General features: G+C 47.5%; 2 protein-coding genes across 2 annotated transcripts; both read right to left on the reverse strand.

Annotated features, from left to right (window-relative positions):
- Window positions 1-349: 349 nt before the first annotated feature.
- On the reverse strand, window positions 350-7,672 carry LOC117967282 (protein KASH5-like). Its single transcript, XM_059018101.1, has 13 exons — window positions 7,575-7,672; window positions 7,209-7,326; window positions 6,771-6,821; window positions 6,102-6,179; window positions 5,709-5,765; window positions 4,997-5,056; window positions 4,488-4,552; window positions 3,719-3,905; window positions 2,816-2,953; window positions 2,114-2,245; window positions 1,935-1,972; window positions 1,307-1,399; window positions 350-1,074 (listed from the first exon to the last, which is right to left on the reverse strand). The coding sequence occupies exons 2-13, from the start codon at window positions 7,230-7,232 to the stop codon at window positions 849-851; spliced, it is 1,149 nt and encodes a 382-aa protein (XP_058874084.1). The 5' UTR covers window positions 7,233-7,326; window positions 7,575-7,672; the 3' UTR covers window positions 350-848.
- A 54-nt stretch (window positions 7,673-7,726) lies between these two features.
- On the reverse strand, window positions 7,727-14,861 carry LOC117407660 (uncharacterized protein PF3D7_1120000-like). The gene is made up of 8 exons (XM_059017896.1): window positions 14,790-14,861; window positions 12,414-13,381; window positions 12,074-12,160; window positions 11,324-11,431; window positions 10,182-10,362; window positions 9,527-9,588; window positions 8,861-8,927; window positions 7,727-7,889 (listed from the first exon to the last, which is right to left on the reverse strand). Coding segments are annotated over exons 1-8 (1,638 nt in total). The 5' UTR covers window positions 14,792-14,861.
- Window positions 14,862-17,057: the final 2,196 nt, after the last annotated feature.

A 17,057-nucleotide genomic window follows, 5' to 3' on the forward strand; every position in this document is an offset into this window, starting at 1 on the left:
TTACTCTCGCATATAATGAACACAGTAAGAGTCACGCTGATCCCAGCCAGTGTAACACAGAGAGGTTTTGAAAAAATACAGAGGTCCATATTCTTCAGAATGCAGGGCTGCAATCGAGGCAGATTACGTCTGTTAGCGTCACAAGAACGAGGGATCTTTGAAATACTATTGGTCTGCTTCCACGACAAGGAGGTGTGGTTTACGTAATGACATCATCCCTGAGCCAATAAAAACCGGATGCCATTCAGTATTGATAGTTCATTTGTATGTAGATTTAGTATTTCCCTTCAGTGTGGATATTAAGCAGACTATTAACAAACAAAAACAAAAAGATGAGTTGTTTCAAAGATAGATTTATTTCAAAGCTGAACCAAAAATAAATAAAACACATGAAAGTAAACTCAGGAATAACAGCAGAATAGACTTTGCTGCAGCAGTTAAAGCTAGGAGGGAGGGAGGGAGGCTCTAGTGGTTTGAGCTGAGGAGGGACTGGGAGGGAGGGAGGCTCTAGTGGTTAGAGCTGAGGAGGGACTGGGAGGGAGGGAGGCTGGCTCTAGTGGTTAGAGCTGAGGAGGGACTGGGAGGGAGGGAGGGAGGGAGGCTCTAGTGGTTTGAGCTGAGGAGGGACTGGGAGGGAGGGAGGCTCTAGTGGTTAGAGCTGAGGAGAGACTGGGAGGGAGGGAGGCTGGCTCTAGTGGTTAGAGCTGAGGAGGGACTGGGAGGGAGGGAGGCTGGCTCTAGTGGTTAGAGCTGAGGAGGGACTGGGAGGGAGGGAGGGAGGCTGGCTCTAGTGGTTAGAGCTGAGGAGGGATTGGGAGGGAGGCTGGCTCTAGTGGTTCGAGCTGCAGTCAGATAGGAGGGGGGCTGAGATGCCTCAGTGTGATGTGGGGTCTCAGGGTCTGTATAATGAGATGCCAGAGGGATGCCAGGGGGGAGTTGGCAGCCGGGTTGAAGCTGTGCTGAGCGCTCTGGTACAGGAGGCTGCAGAGAGAGACCAGGAGGATGGCACAAGCCAGCCCGATGCAGGAGAGACACGACCTGGCTGAGAGGGGGAGGAGGCGCCCCTGCTCTGAGCTGCAGGGAGACAGAGAGGAGAGGAGTGATACACAGCCACTGCATTATACACTGCACTGTACATGAGATACACAGCCACTGCATTATACACTGCACTGTACATGAGATACACAGCCACTGCATTATACACTGCACTGTACATGAGACACACAGCCACTGCATTATACACTGCACTGTACATGAGATACACAGCCACTGCATTATACACAGCCACTGAGTGGTCTGCACTCACAGCCTGTTGCCCTGGGTGGTTCTCCTGAACTGGACCAGCTGCCTGGAGACGGGAACCAGAGACCGGACCACAGGAACCAACTGCATCTCAGACCTGAGGAGCAGAGACAAGAAACACAGGAATATAAACCAGAGACCGGACCACAGGAACCAACTGCATCTCAGACCTGAGGAGCAGCAACAAGAAACACAGGAATATAAACCAGAGACCGGACCACAGGAACCAACTGCATCTCAGACCTGTGGAGCAGCAACAAGAAACACAGGAATATAAACCAGAGACCGGACCACAGGGACCAACTGCATCTCAGACCTGAGGAGCAGAGACAAGAAACACAGGAATATAAACCAGAGACCGGACCACAGGAACCAACTGCATCTCAGACCTGAGGAGCAGCAACAAGAAACACAGGAATATAAACCAGAGACCGGACCACAGGAACCAACTGCATCTCAGACCTGAGGAGCAGCAACAAGAAACACAGGAATATAAACCAGAGACCGGACCACAGGAACCAACTGCATCTCAGACCTGAGGAGCAGCGACAAGAGACACAGGAATATAAACCAGAGATAATAATAATTGTGCTGCTTTACCACGTGAGTAAGCAGAAAGCGCGCAGTCTTACCAGTCAGCAGTCACAGGGCTCTGAGGATCAGCAGGGTCCTGCGAGAGAGAGAGAGAGAGCACAAGGACATTTACAACGAGAGCAGCCCCGTCTCCTGTTGAATTCTCAAAGAACAGCTGAATATCAGAAGCTCCTGTTTCGGTCGTGTGGAGATGGAGTGGCTTCTCTTCCAGTTTTACCTCCGGGACGGTCTGTGTTGAGGAGCTGGTCGTCTGAACCTCTCTGTGGTTTCGACCGCCCCGCTCCTCAGACGGGATGCTCTGAATCGAACTCCCCCCCTCCTGGGCTCTCGACTCTCCTCTCAGCAGATCCTGCCCACCAAAAAAGTATAGAAAGCCAGCAGTATTATTATTTATTTGGCAGACGTCTTTATCCAAGGCGACTCACACAGGCATCACAGTACAGGGTTACAATGCAAGATTCATATTTAAATACAGTGTAGTTTACAGTGCAGATAATAATACTGCATTATTTTGAATCATAAAGTCCAATGAAAGCTGCTGAATAATGTTCCCTTGTTAACATATTGAATTCCACCCCCTCTATATAGAATGAACTCCCTCAGCTTCATAGAGTCCAATGAAAGCTGCTGAATAATGTTCCCTTGTTAACATATTGAATTCCACCCCCTCTATATAGAATGAACTCCCTCAGCTTCATAGAGTTCAATGAAAGCTGCTGAATAATGTTCCCTTGTTAACATATTGAATTCCACCCCCTCTATATAGAATGAACTCCCTCAGCTTCATAGAGTCCAATGAAAGCTGCTGAATAATGTTCCCTTGTTAACATATTGAATTCCACACCCTCTATATAGAAGGAACTCCCTTTCCTAGGAGCTGTTACCCGTAGATTTGGGCTGCCTCTTATCGACCCCTCACCTGCTCTCCAGACTGCTGCAGGAAGTTGTTTTCCAGACCTGGGTTCCTGAGCAGCGAGGGCTCCTTCGCATCAAACTCGTTGTTAACCAGCATCCCACAGAGAGGGGTGGGGAGTGAAGAGCCGACTGTGTGTGTGTCCTGAAACAGCAGCCAGGTCAGGAGGGGTCAGCCTGTCCACTCACTTCTCATACTGTGTGTGTGTGTGTGTGTGTGCGTGTGTGTGTCAGTGTGTGTGTGTGTCAGTGTGTGTGTGTGTATGCATGTGTGTGTCAGTGTGTGTGTGTGCGCCTGTGTGTGTGTGCGTGCGTGCGTGTCAGTGTGTGTGCGTGTCTGTGTCAGGGGGTGTGTGTGTGTCAGGGGGTGTGTGTGCGTGTGTGTGTGTCAGCGTGTGTGTGTGTCAGTGTGTGCGTGTGCGCGTGTGTGTGTGTGCGCGTGTGTGTGTGTGTCAGTGTGTGTGTGTCAGGGTGTGTGTGTGTGTGTCAGTGTGTGTATGCATGTGTGTGTCAGTGTGTGTGTGTGCGCCTGTGCGTGTCAGTGTGTGTGCGTGTCTGTGTCAGGGGGTGTGTGTGTGTCAGGGGGTGTGTGTGTGTGTCAGTGTGTGTATGCATGTGTGTGTCAGTGTGTGTGTGTGCGCCTGTGCGTGTCAGTGTGTGTGCGTGTCTGTGTCAGGGGGGTGTGTGTGTGTCAGGGGGTGTGTGTGCGTGTGTGTGTCTGTGTGTGAAAGAACAGCGGGGTCAGGAAGGGGTCAGGAGGCCACATGTATTCTGGGATTGCCTCGGTCAGGTTTGATTTCTGTATTTCTAAGAGATCAATAATCCTGTTTAGAATATTTTTACACTTGCATTAATACTGATAGTTACACATGGTCCTCAGCTGGAGGCATTTGAATAGACAGCGATGTACCTTGTGCACGTCCTGTATCTCTAGCTGCAGGGAGCTCTCAGTCCTGTCTCTCCAGGGCAGGGAGCCCTCAGTCCTGTCTCTCCAGGGCAGGGAGCTCTCAGTCCTGTCTCTCCAGGGCAGGGAGCCCTCAGTCCTGTCTCTCCAGGGCAGAGAGCTGCACACCAGAAGGGATTCCTGTGGGCTGCAACTGAACAACAACAGCAGCAGCAGCAGCAGCGATCTCATATCTACAGCTGTGGACAAACATGTCACACCCCCCCCCCCTCCCCTCCTATTGAATTAACTTGCTTCATAGAGTCCAATGAAAGCTGCTGAATAACGTTCCCTTGTTAACATACTGAATTCCACCCCCTCTATATAGAATGAACTCCCTCAGCTTCATAGAGTCCAGTGAAAGCTGCTGAATAATGTTCCCTTGTTAACATATTGAATTTCACACCCTCTATATAGAATGAACTCCCTCAGCTTCATAGAGTCCAATGAAAGCTGCTGAATAATGTTCCCTTGTTAACATATTGAATTCCACCCCCTCTGTATAGAATGAACTCCCTCAGCTTCATAGAGTCCAATGAAAGCTGCTGAATAATGTTCCCTTGTTAACACATTGAATTCCACACCCTCTATATAGAATGAACTCCCTCAGCTTCATAGAGTCTGCTGTACACACACACACCCACACACACAGTATTAAACCCTATCAATTCAGCAGGCAACACTTTTGGCCACAGCTGCAGGTCAAACTCCCAGAAACCCCGCACGGATTACTCACGCTGTCAGATCATTATAACTCTGAGTCAGCTGGTCCTGAAGTCTGCTTATCTCTGCCTTCAGCTCCTTGTGGAAACCAAACCAAAAAAAGAAAGAATTCAGGAATTGGACAGGCAAAGAGGTAAAGCTCAAACACCTTGAAACGGGCCGTTATTCATGGAAAAGTTATCGCTGTTATTAAAGGTGAATCGAGATGCAACGTTGTCTACGGCGTCTCAGCAGCTGATGGATCTCAGAACTTTCTCAAGTCGAGTCTTCAAGGATCCCAGTGATTCTGCCTCAACAACACGTCCTTTCCATCCCCTCCTCTCTGTCTCTCTGTCTCCTAACCCTAACGCTTCCCTCTGTCCTGAGTCTCCACTTCATCTCCACACTGTCCTCTGGTCCTGCTGTGCTAACAGTATTAGTTATGGTTAACGAAGTCGACTCCCTGTCACGATTCTCACGAAATCATAACCCTGCTTTGTTCTAGACCCAGTTATTTCTCAAGCGAGGGTCCGGGACTGCTACCTGAATAAGGGAGACGTATTCCTCTATGCTCTGCTGAAGTCTTTCTGTCTCTCTCCCTCTCTGTGAGGCAAAAGACAACAAGCATATCAGTGAGACAAACTCCACTCCTGGGCTGTGAATTCAATATCAGAACCCCTGAGAAATCTCGGGATTCCTGCCATATTACTGCAGCTACAAACACACTGCCACTGAAACGCAGAGACTGGCTGTTCGCTGCTAGTTTTTTGTTGATGTTTTTGTCTCCTTCACAGAGTCGGAGTTCATTAAAGAGGCGAGGCTTTGGAAAAAGTCTCACTGTGATGTTTTTGTTTGACAGTTTCTAAAAGATTTTACTGATAAAAAAACGCTTGCTGTATCAAACTGGAAGTCCTGAACCCACACATGGTTTGATACGATCATGTTCGCTTGATTTGAAATTTTATTACCCCTTATTAATACCAACACTAAAGTTTTACACTCCCCTATAGAATGAACTCGCCTCGCTTCATGAAGTGGAACGAAAGCTGCTGAATAGCCTTACCTTGCTGAATCACACACCACTTTGTAGTTTTCCAATCTCATCTAACATGAAACAGTACTGTACTGCTATTCCGGTGCAGAAGTGTTTTTGGCGGTATCATTTCTTTGATTACATGATGTTAAATAAATCTGTAATTATAAAACAAGGCTTTCTATAAAAGCCTGGTGCATTATTATTGTAGAATGGGTTTACCTCTGTAATGACAGCATCCTTGCTGGAGAGTGTGTCCTCCACTTCATCAAGCAGAATCTGAGAAGAGATGGAACATGACACAAGCACTGACAGACCTGGAGGCCTGTTGGAATAACAGGTACAATCAGCATCGTCTGCAGAGTTTATGAGGTTTCTCACTTCGTTTCTGCATATATACCTTTGCTAGTTCCATTACAGCAATCCTAGCTAACAAAACACGTCCTATCTGAGTCACTTAGTACAGAGTCTCACCCGCGGAGCACAAGGAGGTTCCGGGACTTGCTCAGGGTCACGCGCAGTGAGTGAGCCGGGATTTGAAGCGGGGACAAGCCCTTTTCTTTAACCACGGCGCCCCGCAGCCTCCCGTGGGACGGGCGTTCTCAGCAGGGTTACCTTGAGCTCTGCTTTGTCCTCAGTCAGCTGCTCCACCCTCCACCTCAGTGTGTCTCTCTCTGCTGCCAGACGCACGCTCTGACAGGAGAAGCAAGCGGGAAGCGTTGTTTTTAATGCATTGTTTTCAGGACCCCTTATTAAAGCAATGCCATGCTATTTGTTTTATCATGTGTTTCCCATGGTTTTATGCATTTGCCATTGTTTACCCTGGTTTGCCATGTTTTTAATAAGCTTTATCATACCGCTCTGTGCTTTACAATGCATACCTAGACAGACAGACAGACAGGCAGGCAGACACACACACAGACAGACAGACAGAGGGACAGACAGACAGGCAGATAGACAGAGGGACAGACAGGCAGACAGACAGAGGGACAGACAGACACACACACACACACACACACACACAAAGACACAGACACACACACAGACACACAGACAGACACACACACACAGACCCACACACACACAGACACACACACAGACACACACACAGACAGACACACACACACAGACACACAGACACACACACACACACACACAGACAGACACAGACACACACACAGACACAGAGACAGACACACACACACACACACAGACACACCCTTCACTGGCACTGCAAATAAAAAGCTATTTGAAGGTAATAAATGTGTGTGTTTTTGGTTTCACCTCCTCCTGTCGACACCTCGTCTCCACAGTCATTGCCTGCTGCTCTCTCTCCTGTTGATGGGAAGCACAGCATTTCAAAACAGGGAAAAGAAACTAACTTACACGCCTCTGTGAAACACCAGCCAGGCTCAGTGCTGGAACGCAGGCCAAGCAAGAGCAGTTAGAAGCATTGCATCGTCCGTTCAAGAATTATAACATGAGACGGCTGGCTTGGAATAGCTTGCATAGTCACATAAAGCAGCCCAGCCCGGCCCAGCCCAGCCCAGCACAGCCCAGCCCAGCCCAACCCCGCCCAGCCCAGCCCAGTCCAGCCCAGCCCAGCCCAGCCCAACCCCGCCCAGCCCAACCCAGGCCAGCCCAGCCCAGCCCAGCCCAGCCCAGCCCAACCCCGCCCAGCCCAGCCCAGCCCAGCCCAGCCCAGGCCAGCCCAGCTCTCACCAGCTGTTTTGTGTGGCGTCTCATGTGGCTGTTGGTCTCCTCCAGCGCCTTGGCGGCTCCCTTCAGCTCCTCCAGCTCCTCAGAAACGCTCCTCGCCTGCTGCAGTGCATGCTGGGAGCTGAGGGGAACAGACAGAGTCGTCACAGTCACAGGGTCAGAGCTACAAAACATCCCTCTGAGCGATTTCAACTACAAAATACCAAAACACCCCTCCAAGTGTGTGTGTGTGTGTGTCAGTGTGTGTCTCAGTGTGTGTGTGTGTGTATGTGTGTGTGGTGGGGGGGTCTCAGTGTGTGTCTGTGTGGGTCTCAGTGTGTGTGTGTGTGTGTGTGTGTGTGTGTGTGCGTCTCAGTGTCCGTGTCTCACATCCTCAGCTGCTGTTGCAGGAGGGAGATCTCTTCATTCAGATGGCTGCTCGTTTCCTCAGACCCCTCCACAGCTCTCTGCAGCGTCTCATTCCTCTCAATCAGTGTGTGTGTGTGTGTGTGTGTGTGTGTGTGCGTCTCAGTGTCCGTGTCTCACATCCTCAGCTGCTGTTGCAGGAGGGAGATCTCTTCATTCAGATGGCTGCTCGTTTCCTCAGACCCCTCCACAGCTCTCTGCAGCGTCTCATTCCTCTCAATCAGCCTCCTGTTTGTAAACTCAAGGCCTTCGATGGAGCTGAGCAGGTCTGCGGGCTCACTATGGAGACAGTGTGAGGAGAGGAGAGAGGAGAGGAGAGGGAGAGGGAGAGAAAGAGACGGAGAGGGAAAGAGGGAGAGAGGGAGAGGAGAGGGAGAGGGAGAGGGAGAGGGAGAGGGAGAGAGAGAGAAAGAGACGGAGAGGGAAAGAGGGAGAGAGGGAGAGGGAGGGAGAGAGGGAGAGGGAGAAAGAGACAGAGAGGGAGAGAGGGAGAAAGAGACGGAGAGGGAGAGAGGGAGAGGGAGAGGGAGAGGGAGGGAGAGAGAGAGGGAGAGGGAGAGAGAGGAGAAAGGAAAGAGGGAGAGAAAGAGAGAGGGGAGAGAGAGGACACAGAGAGAGAGGGGAGAGAGGAGACAGAGAGAGAGGGAGAGGGGGAGAGAGAGGGGAGAGACGGAGAGAGTTCAGTTTAGTTTAGTTTAGTTTAGTTTATAGTTTATAGTTTAGTTTCTTCACTGTGTGCCCCGAGGCACAGGTACATCTCAATAGTGCAGCACTAAGAAATAAATACTAAAAATAATCATAATAATACAAAGAGAGACCTGAACACACCAGACTCAATAAAATAACAATACAACAAGAAACTCCAAACAATTACTGTGCATCCAAAGTGATATCAATACACACACACACACACACACACAGACACACAGACAGACACACACACACACACACACAGACAGACAGACACACACACACACACACAGACACAGACAGACACACACACAGACACACAGACAGACACACAGATAGACACAAACACACACACAGATAGACAGACAGACACACACACAGACAGACACACAGACACAGACAGACACACACACACACACACAGATACAGACACACACACAGACAGACACACAGACAGACACAGACAGACAGACAGACAGACACACACACACACACACACACACAGACACACACACACAGACACACAGAGCTGTCGTGATGACTCTGGCTTTGCTACTCACACAGTCACCCTGCTGGTATCGCCCCCATAGCCCTCCAGCTGAGCAGTGCTGCCCCCTGTCTTCTTTCCTGGGGCAGAACACAAGGCCAGCATTGAACCCACGTCACAATGGATCACCGCTGTGGATTGACATGACCACCCTACAGAAAAAACTGATTCATTGGACTCTGTGAAGCTGAGGGAGTTCATTCTATATAGAGGGGGTGGAATTCAATATGTTAACAAGGGAACATTATTCAGCAGCTTTCATTGGACTCTATGAAGCTGAGGGAGTTCATTCTATATAGAGGGGGTGGAATTCAATATGTTAACAAGGGAACATTATTCAGCAGCTTTCATTGGACTCTATGAAGCTGAGGGAGTTCATTCTATATAGAGGGGGTGGAATTCAATATGTTAACAAGGGAACATTATTCAGCAGCTTTCACTGGACTCTATGAAGCTGAGGAAGTTCATTCTACATAGAGGTGTGGAATTCAATATGTTAACAAGGGAACATTATTCAGCAGCTTTCATTGGACTCTATGAAGCTGAGGGAGTTCATTCTACAGGGTGTAAAACGTTTGCTCACAGCTGTATTCTTGTGGATGGGGATTGGTGTGCAATTGTAACTTCCGGCAAACAGACCCACTGAATAAAAACCGCACAGAGATTTTTTTTAACTTACCCGGGTGAAGAAGGGAGACAGTTTCGATAAACTCCACTTCATCGCTCTCCCTCATCTCTGATCTGGAGGGATAAAAGAGAAGAATCCCATTACAGACCAGCAAACTTGAATTCGAGTCCTCAAACCTCCGGTCCGAGCCCTAGTCCTTGAAACAAACTCAAATCAATTTTCATTAAACTAGAGGTAGTAGTGGGGGGGGGGGGGGGGGGGGGGGGAGATGACTTTGATGTATTTTTTTCTAGCTAGATTATTCTATTTCTATAAATTTGATTTCAGATAATAACGTCTTTTTTATCCTTTCTCTTTTACACAAAAAACACATGAATGCATTTCCCCTTTGCGCCGGTTCACAATGCAATAAAACACATGAAGTTGACACAGACAGAGATTTCTAGGTTGAAAATGCTTTATAGTTCTGTTCAGTGCAGCCAGCACATGCTAGAGCTGGGTCCTCTCCCTGGTTTTGTTGCTGTATATGTTTCTTTGTATTATCTTGTATTCTGTGTAAACTACACTGTATTTAAATATGAAGCTTGCATTGTAACCCTGTGCTGCCCTGTAACACCTGCGTGAGTCGCCTGGGATAAAGGCATCTGCCATATAAATAAAGATAAAGATAATTGTGTGTGAAAGGCGCTGTATACCTAACACATACCCGTCCTCTCTGACCTCCGCAACCCAGCCCTTCATCACACACAGGAAGGTGTTCTGATCCACAGCCTGGCCCGACTGTTCGGGGTCCAGAACCCTGTGCAGCACCCGGAGGGGTCCTTCATCTCGGGGCTGCCCGGTCACTGCCTGCAGGTACTCCACAATCTGATCCGCGCTCACCCAACCTCAGAATAATACAGACAGGTATAGTCAGGTGTGTGTCTGTGCTGTGTGTATCACAGGACAGACAGCAGTGTATAATACAGACAGGTATAGTCAGGTGTGTGCCTGTGCTGTGTGTATCACAGGACAGACAGCAGTGTATAATACAGACAGGTATAGTCAGGTGTGTGCCTGTGCTGTGTGTATCACAGGACAGACAGCAGTGTATAATACAGACAGGTATAGTCAGGTGTGTGCCTGTGCTGTGTGTATCACAGGACAGACAGCAGTGTATAATACAGACAGGTATAGTCAGGTGTGTGTCTGTGCTGTGTGTATCACAGGACAGACAGCAGTGTATAATACAGACAGGTATAGTCAGGTGTGTGCCTGTGCTGTGTGTATCACAGGACAGACAGCAGTGTATAATACAGACAGGTATAGTCAGGTGTGTGCCTGTGCTGTGTGTATCACAGGACAGACAGCAGTGTATAATACAGGCAGGTATAGTCAGGTGTGTGCCTGTGCTGTGTGTATCACAGGACAGACAGCAGTGTATAATACAGACAGGTATAGTCAGGTGTGTGCCTGTGCTGTGTGTATCACAGGACAGACAGCAGTGTATAATACAGACAGGTATAGTCAGGTGTGTGCCTGTGCTGTGTGTATCACAGGACAGACAGCACTGTATAATACAGACAGGTATAGTCAGGTGTGTGTCTGTGCTGTGTGTATCACAGGACAGACAGCAGTGTATAATACAGACAGGTATAGTCAGGTGTGTGTCTGTGCTGTGTGTATCACAGGCCAGACAGCAGTGTATAATACAGACAGGTATAGTCAGGTGTGTGTCTGTGCTGTGTGTATCACAGGACAGACAGCAGTGTATAATACAGACAGGTATAGTCAGGTGTGTGTCTGTGCTGTGTGTATCACAGGACAGACAGCAGTGTATAATACAGGCAGGTATAGTCAGGTGTGTACCTGTGTTGTCTGTATCACAGGCCTCAAAGGTGGAGTTCAGTAAATCTTCCTCAGTACAGGAGCTGCTGTTCACAGGGCTGCTGTCAGTCAGACTGTCCCACTGCAGGGCTGACAGAGGAAACAGAGAAGTTATGTTAGTGACACACACACCCCCCCCCCCAGCCGGGTTAAAAAAAGCGCAGAGTTTGCGCTACACTTTCCTGCATTTTAGAAACGCATACAATTTCTACATTTTATTACAAACCTCAGTTAAATACTATTATTATTACTGCACTTCTGTTTCAAGTTACAAACATGCCATACAACGTAGTTTAGCATACTGCTAAACAAAATAAGGGTAAAGAGAAACTTACCCTGAAAAGTATTTTGTATTTCAGTACAGGCTCTCATCCATACACTGATCACACACTCACCCTCTGGTTCAGTGCAGGCTCTCATCCATACACTGATCACACACTCACCCTCCGGTTCAGTACAGGCTCTCATCCATACACTGATCACACACTCACCCTCTGGTTCAGTCCAGGCTCTCATCCATACACTGATCACACACTCACCCTTGGTTCAGTCCAGGCTCTCATCCATACACTGATCACACACTCACCCTCTGGTTCAGTACAGGCTCTCATCCATACACTGATCACACACTCACCCTCTGGTTCAGTACAGGCTCTCATCCATACACTGATCACACACTCACCCTCTGGTTCACTGTCCAGGCTCTCATCCATACACTGATCACACACTCACCCTCTGGTTCACTGTCCAGGCTCTCATCCATGTAGCTTTGCCCAGACTCAATGTCCCAACTGCTGCTGTCCAGTTGGGGCTGGGGTGCTAGGGACACACACAGGACAGAAGACGTTTTTGAAGGAGTCAAAAAAAAAAGATCTGTGAATGTGACAGCTGTTCTGTATATTTCATGTCACTTCAGCAGCCTGTTTCTGAGAATTCTGATGACGACGCAGGCTGCAGGAGACGGCGAGTCGCTGGGAGTCTGTGGGGTTTCTGAGGAATTCTGTTCCGCCTCCACAGCTGGAACTCTGGTTTCTTTATTTGGGATGTTGTCAAGTCCCCAATGTAAACCTACCTTTTATAACAGATACAGCCTCTGCTGGTTCAGGGTCCGGTTTGCTGAGTAGGACTGCACTGCCTTTAATCAGACTCTCCTCCACCTCTCCGAAAGCACAGCACAGGTCTTCCACAGAGCGACTCCTCCTCTCCCTCACACTCCAGTCCAGGTCTTCCACAGAGCGACTCCTCTCCCTCACACTCCAGTCCAGGTCTTCCACAGAGCGTCTCCTCTCCCTCACACTCCAGTCCAGGTCTTCCACAGAGCGTCTCCTCTCCCTCACACTCCAGTCCAGGTCTTCCACAGAGCGACTCCTCCTCCTCACACTCCAGTCCAGGTCTTCCACAGAGCGACTCCTCTCCCTCACACTCCAGTCCAGGTCTTCCACAGAGCGACTCCTCTCCCTCACACTCCAGTCCAGGTCTTCCACAGAGCGTCTCCTCTCCCTCACACTCCAGTCCAGGTCTTCCACAGAGCGACTCCTCCTCCTCACACTCCAGTCCAGGTCTTCCACAGAGCGTCTCCTCTCCCTCACACTCCAGTCCAGGTCTTCCACAGAGCGTCTCCTCTCCCTCACACTCCAGTCCAGGTCTTCCACAGAGCGACTCCTCCTCCTCACACTCCAGTCCAGGTCTTCCACAGAGCGTCTCCTCTCCCTCACACTCCAGTCCAGGTCTTCCACAGAGCGTCTCCTCTCCCTCACACTCCAGTCCAGGTCTTCCACAGAGCGACTCCTCCTCCTCACATTCCAGTCCAGGTCTTCCACAGAGCGACTCCTCTCCCTCACACTCCAGTCCAGGTCTTCCACAGAGCGACTCCTCTCCCTCACACTCCAGTCCAGGTCTTCCACAGAGCACCTCCTCTTCCTCAAACTCCAGTCCAGGTCTTCCAGAGAGCGTCTCCTCTCCCTCACACTCCAGTCCAGGTCTTCCACGGAGCGACTTCTTCTCAAACTGGACCCAAGCTTCTTATCCCCTGTGCCAGACCTGAAACAAAACGAAAGTGGTTCTTCAAGTACATAATAATTCCAGATTCTTACCTAATATATATTGCCTTGAAAGCTGGTTCCAGGAGACCTAGTTTGATGTTGCTGTATCAAACCCCCAAGCGAGCCATGCAGTGTATATGAAAAACACACCGATTCTGTTAAAATTTTTAAAAGGTGATTGGATCAGGTTTTCTTTGTCATGTATTATAAGTGCCCATATATTTAAAATACTGTTCAAACTACACTGTACATCAGCTGACTTTAAAGCCAACCGCCAATATTAATAAAGACATTCAGATGGAAATAATTATATCCAGCAAGCACACACAAAACAGTATTTATTTTCAACCAGTCTTGCTACTGTAGTGTTATTAAAACAAGGTAAAGTGTTAATTACTGCATACGCGAGGAAAGCCAACCGGTCGTTTCCTTAGCAACGAGCTTATCGATCACCAATCTAAACAAACGACTGCCTTATTATTATTATTATTATTATTATTATTATTATTATTATTATTATTATTATTATTATTATTATAGCTACAGAAATATCAAACCTTAATCAGAGTACCATGATGAATGTTTATATTAACTGGTATGTTTATATTAACACGGCCTCGTTGCCGTGGGAACGTGACGTCACGCTCTTAGCGCGTCATAACGGCACGCCGCTACGCAAACAACGTGCAAGCCGTTGCCTTTCTGTGTAGATTTTTCTTCATGAAACTAAATTAATAATAAAACATATCGCAAACATATTGCTGCTTAGAGAACACACATACCATAAACAATAATGAAACACTGAATATAAAACTCGGTTTCTAATCTAGTAAACTGTATTTCTGTTTAAAAAGTAATAATAATAATAATAATAATAATAATAATAATAATAATAATAATAATAATAATAATAATAATAATAATGTTATTTGTAAAGGCAAAAACAGCTACCACGTACTGCTTTATAGAAAAACTTAGCATTGGAGATAATATTTTTATAAAGAATACGGTACGACTTTCCACAGAGTAAAAAATGAATATTTTGCCTGTCTGTAGCTCCGTTGCCATGGCAAATTTCGCCTTCTATATTAACACACGTTATTAATACGCCTTAAAACCAGCAAAACAGCGACCTTATTGGTTGTGTGTAAGGTAAAAAAAAAAAAAAAAAAAAAAGAGATATAATTATTCAAAATGTATTTAAATTAAATTCGGGTTTTTAATACAATATTACAAATACTATTCACCGAGTCACGCGACGGTTGCCATGCGACGGTTGCCATGAACCAACACCTCGCTCCCCTTAACGACCCCGCAACACCAAACCGTTCACCCCGAAGGCTTTAAATTTGAAATCCTCGGTTACTTATTTTAATATTAAACGGCGGTCGACGCTGTACTCGTACATGTCTAAAAGATATCCAGACTTCGAGCCGCCGCCGCCGCCGTCGTCGTGAGGCGGGAGAACAAAATCTTCACCTCCTTCTCCGACAGCGAAAAACACACCCAACTCCCGCGAGAGCCCGCGTCGCTGGGCAACGCGCAGAGGATTACATGACGTCACTTAAAGGCACAGGACTCGATTTAACCGCAGAAATACCGTCCACTGGAGTTTTAGTCGTGTTTTTCTCGCATTCTGAACATACTGTACTTCAGAAATCCCTGAGCCGAAAGAAGCGGGGATGCCCACGACAAAAAAAGACAGAAGTCGCTAAGACGTAAAACGGAAGCCATAATAGCAGTCCAGTAGTCTATTAGATTTTGAAAAGTCACATTTTCCAATTGTTGTCGGTTTTTTCTACTGCAGATTGAAATTCAATACGTGAAGGTAAAATTATTCAGCAGGTTTCATTCGGCTTTGTAATGCAAACTTAATTAACTATACAGGGTGATGCAAAACGTTTTTGGCCATTTGAAAATGTAACCACCTTAAACCTCCCGTGACTTGAACGCACATTTCCATGAACGTATTTCCAGGGCGGAGTCCTGCTGCTGCTGACGGTGAGGTTACGGAATTCAAGTGTACAATTATTCCTTGACGTCACAATGCAGTGACATCATCAACGTGTCTATCCTGGCTGCAGCAGAGACTCTAAACCAGCTGCCAGATGACGAGGCATCACAAAGCAGTGACATCATCACCGGACTACCGGAATTCTGTGCAAAACCACCAGTTACTTGTTTTAAGGTATTATAATTTATTAAGATAACAGATTTTATTATTGAAAGTGTGAATTTAATCTTATCTCTGTGTGCGTGTGTGTGTGTGTGTGTGTGCGTGCGTGTGTGTGTGTGTGTGTGTGTGTGTGCTCACTATGAACTTCCTGTTGTTCCAGTCACAAAACAGGATGCAAGCTCACAATGATCGCTCAGCTAACGATGAAACAATAACACACAGAGCCTGACTGAGCCCATCTGAAGCTGCACCTTCTCAACTCTGCATTTGAAACCGTATCTAAACTTATTATTATTATTATTATTATTATTATTATTGTCATTTGTTTTACATCTCATCCAAAGGACGGAGCACAAGGAGGTGAAGTGACTTGCTCAGGGTCACACACACACACACACACAGTGAGTCAGTGGCTGCTGCAGAGTCACTTCCAATAGGAGCTCGTTTGTTTGACGTCTCATCCGATGGACGGAGCACAAGGAGGTGAAGTGACTTGCTCAGGGTCACACACACACACACACACACATGCACACACAGTGAGTCAGTGGCTGCTGCAGAGTCACTTCCTATAGGAGCTCGTTTGTTTGACATCTCATCCGAAGGACGGAGCACAAGGAGGTGAAGTGACTCGCTCAGAGTCACACACACACACACACACATGCACACACAGTGAGTCAGTGGCTGCTGCAGAGTCACTTCCAATAGGAGCTCGTTTGTTTGACGTCTCATCCTGAAGGACGGAGCACAAGGAGGTGAAGTGACTCGCTCAGGGTCACACACACACACAGAGTGAGTCAGTGGCCGAGCTGGGATTTGAACCTCGTGGTTCCCCCACTTGATCAATTCCTTGTTCCCGCGTGTCACGGGTTTGGTTTGACCTCGCAGCTGCGCTGGAGCGCAGCGATCTCGCAACACGTCTGTAACCTTCATCGACCCCGCCATCTTCCTCATCATTAGAGTCCGCGCTGGCGTCTCCAGTGTAAACCAGACCGGATTTTCCCCCCCCAAGGGGTTTCCTGATGTAGTTTTGACAAACTTCAGGGCAGCTAGAGAATGTTTTAGCAACGTTTCAGCAGTGTGGAGTAGTGGTCAGGGCTCTGGACTCTTGACCGGAGGGTTGTGGGTTCAATCCCAGGTGGGGGACACTGCTGCTGTACCCTTGAGCAAGGTACTTTACCTAGATTGCTCCAGTAAAAACCCAACTGTATAAATGGGGAATTGTATGTAAAAATAATGTGATATCTTGTAACAATTGTAAGTCGCCCTGGATAAGGGCGTCTGCTAAGAAATAAATAATAATAACAGCTATGGCCAAAAATTTAGCATCACCTAGAATTTTAGGATTGAGGCAACATTTAAAAAAGAAAAAAAACTATATGAACATAAACGGTTTATGAAATATCATGTAATTAGCGCCAATTCAATACGTTAACACAATATGTGAATGTAATCTTACATTATTCAACAGGTTTCATTCAACTTTCTGAAGCAGTCGTAG

This window comes from Acipenser ruthenus, chromosome 58, assembly GCF_902713425.1.
Source record: "Acipenser ruthenus chromosome 58, fAciRut3.2 maternal haplotype, whole genome shotgun sequence".
In the NCBI taxonomy this organism is placed as follows: Eukaryota; Metazoa; Chordata; class Actinopteri; order Acipenseriformes; family Acipenseridae; genus Acipenser; species Acipenser ruthenus.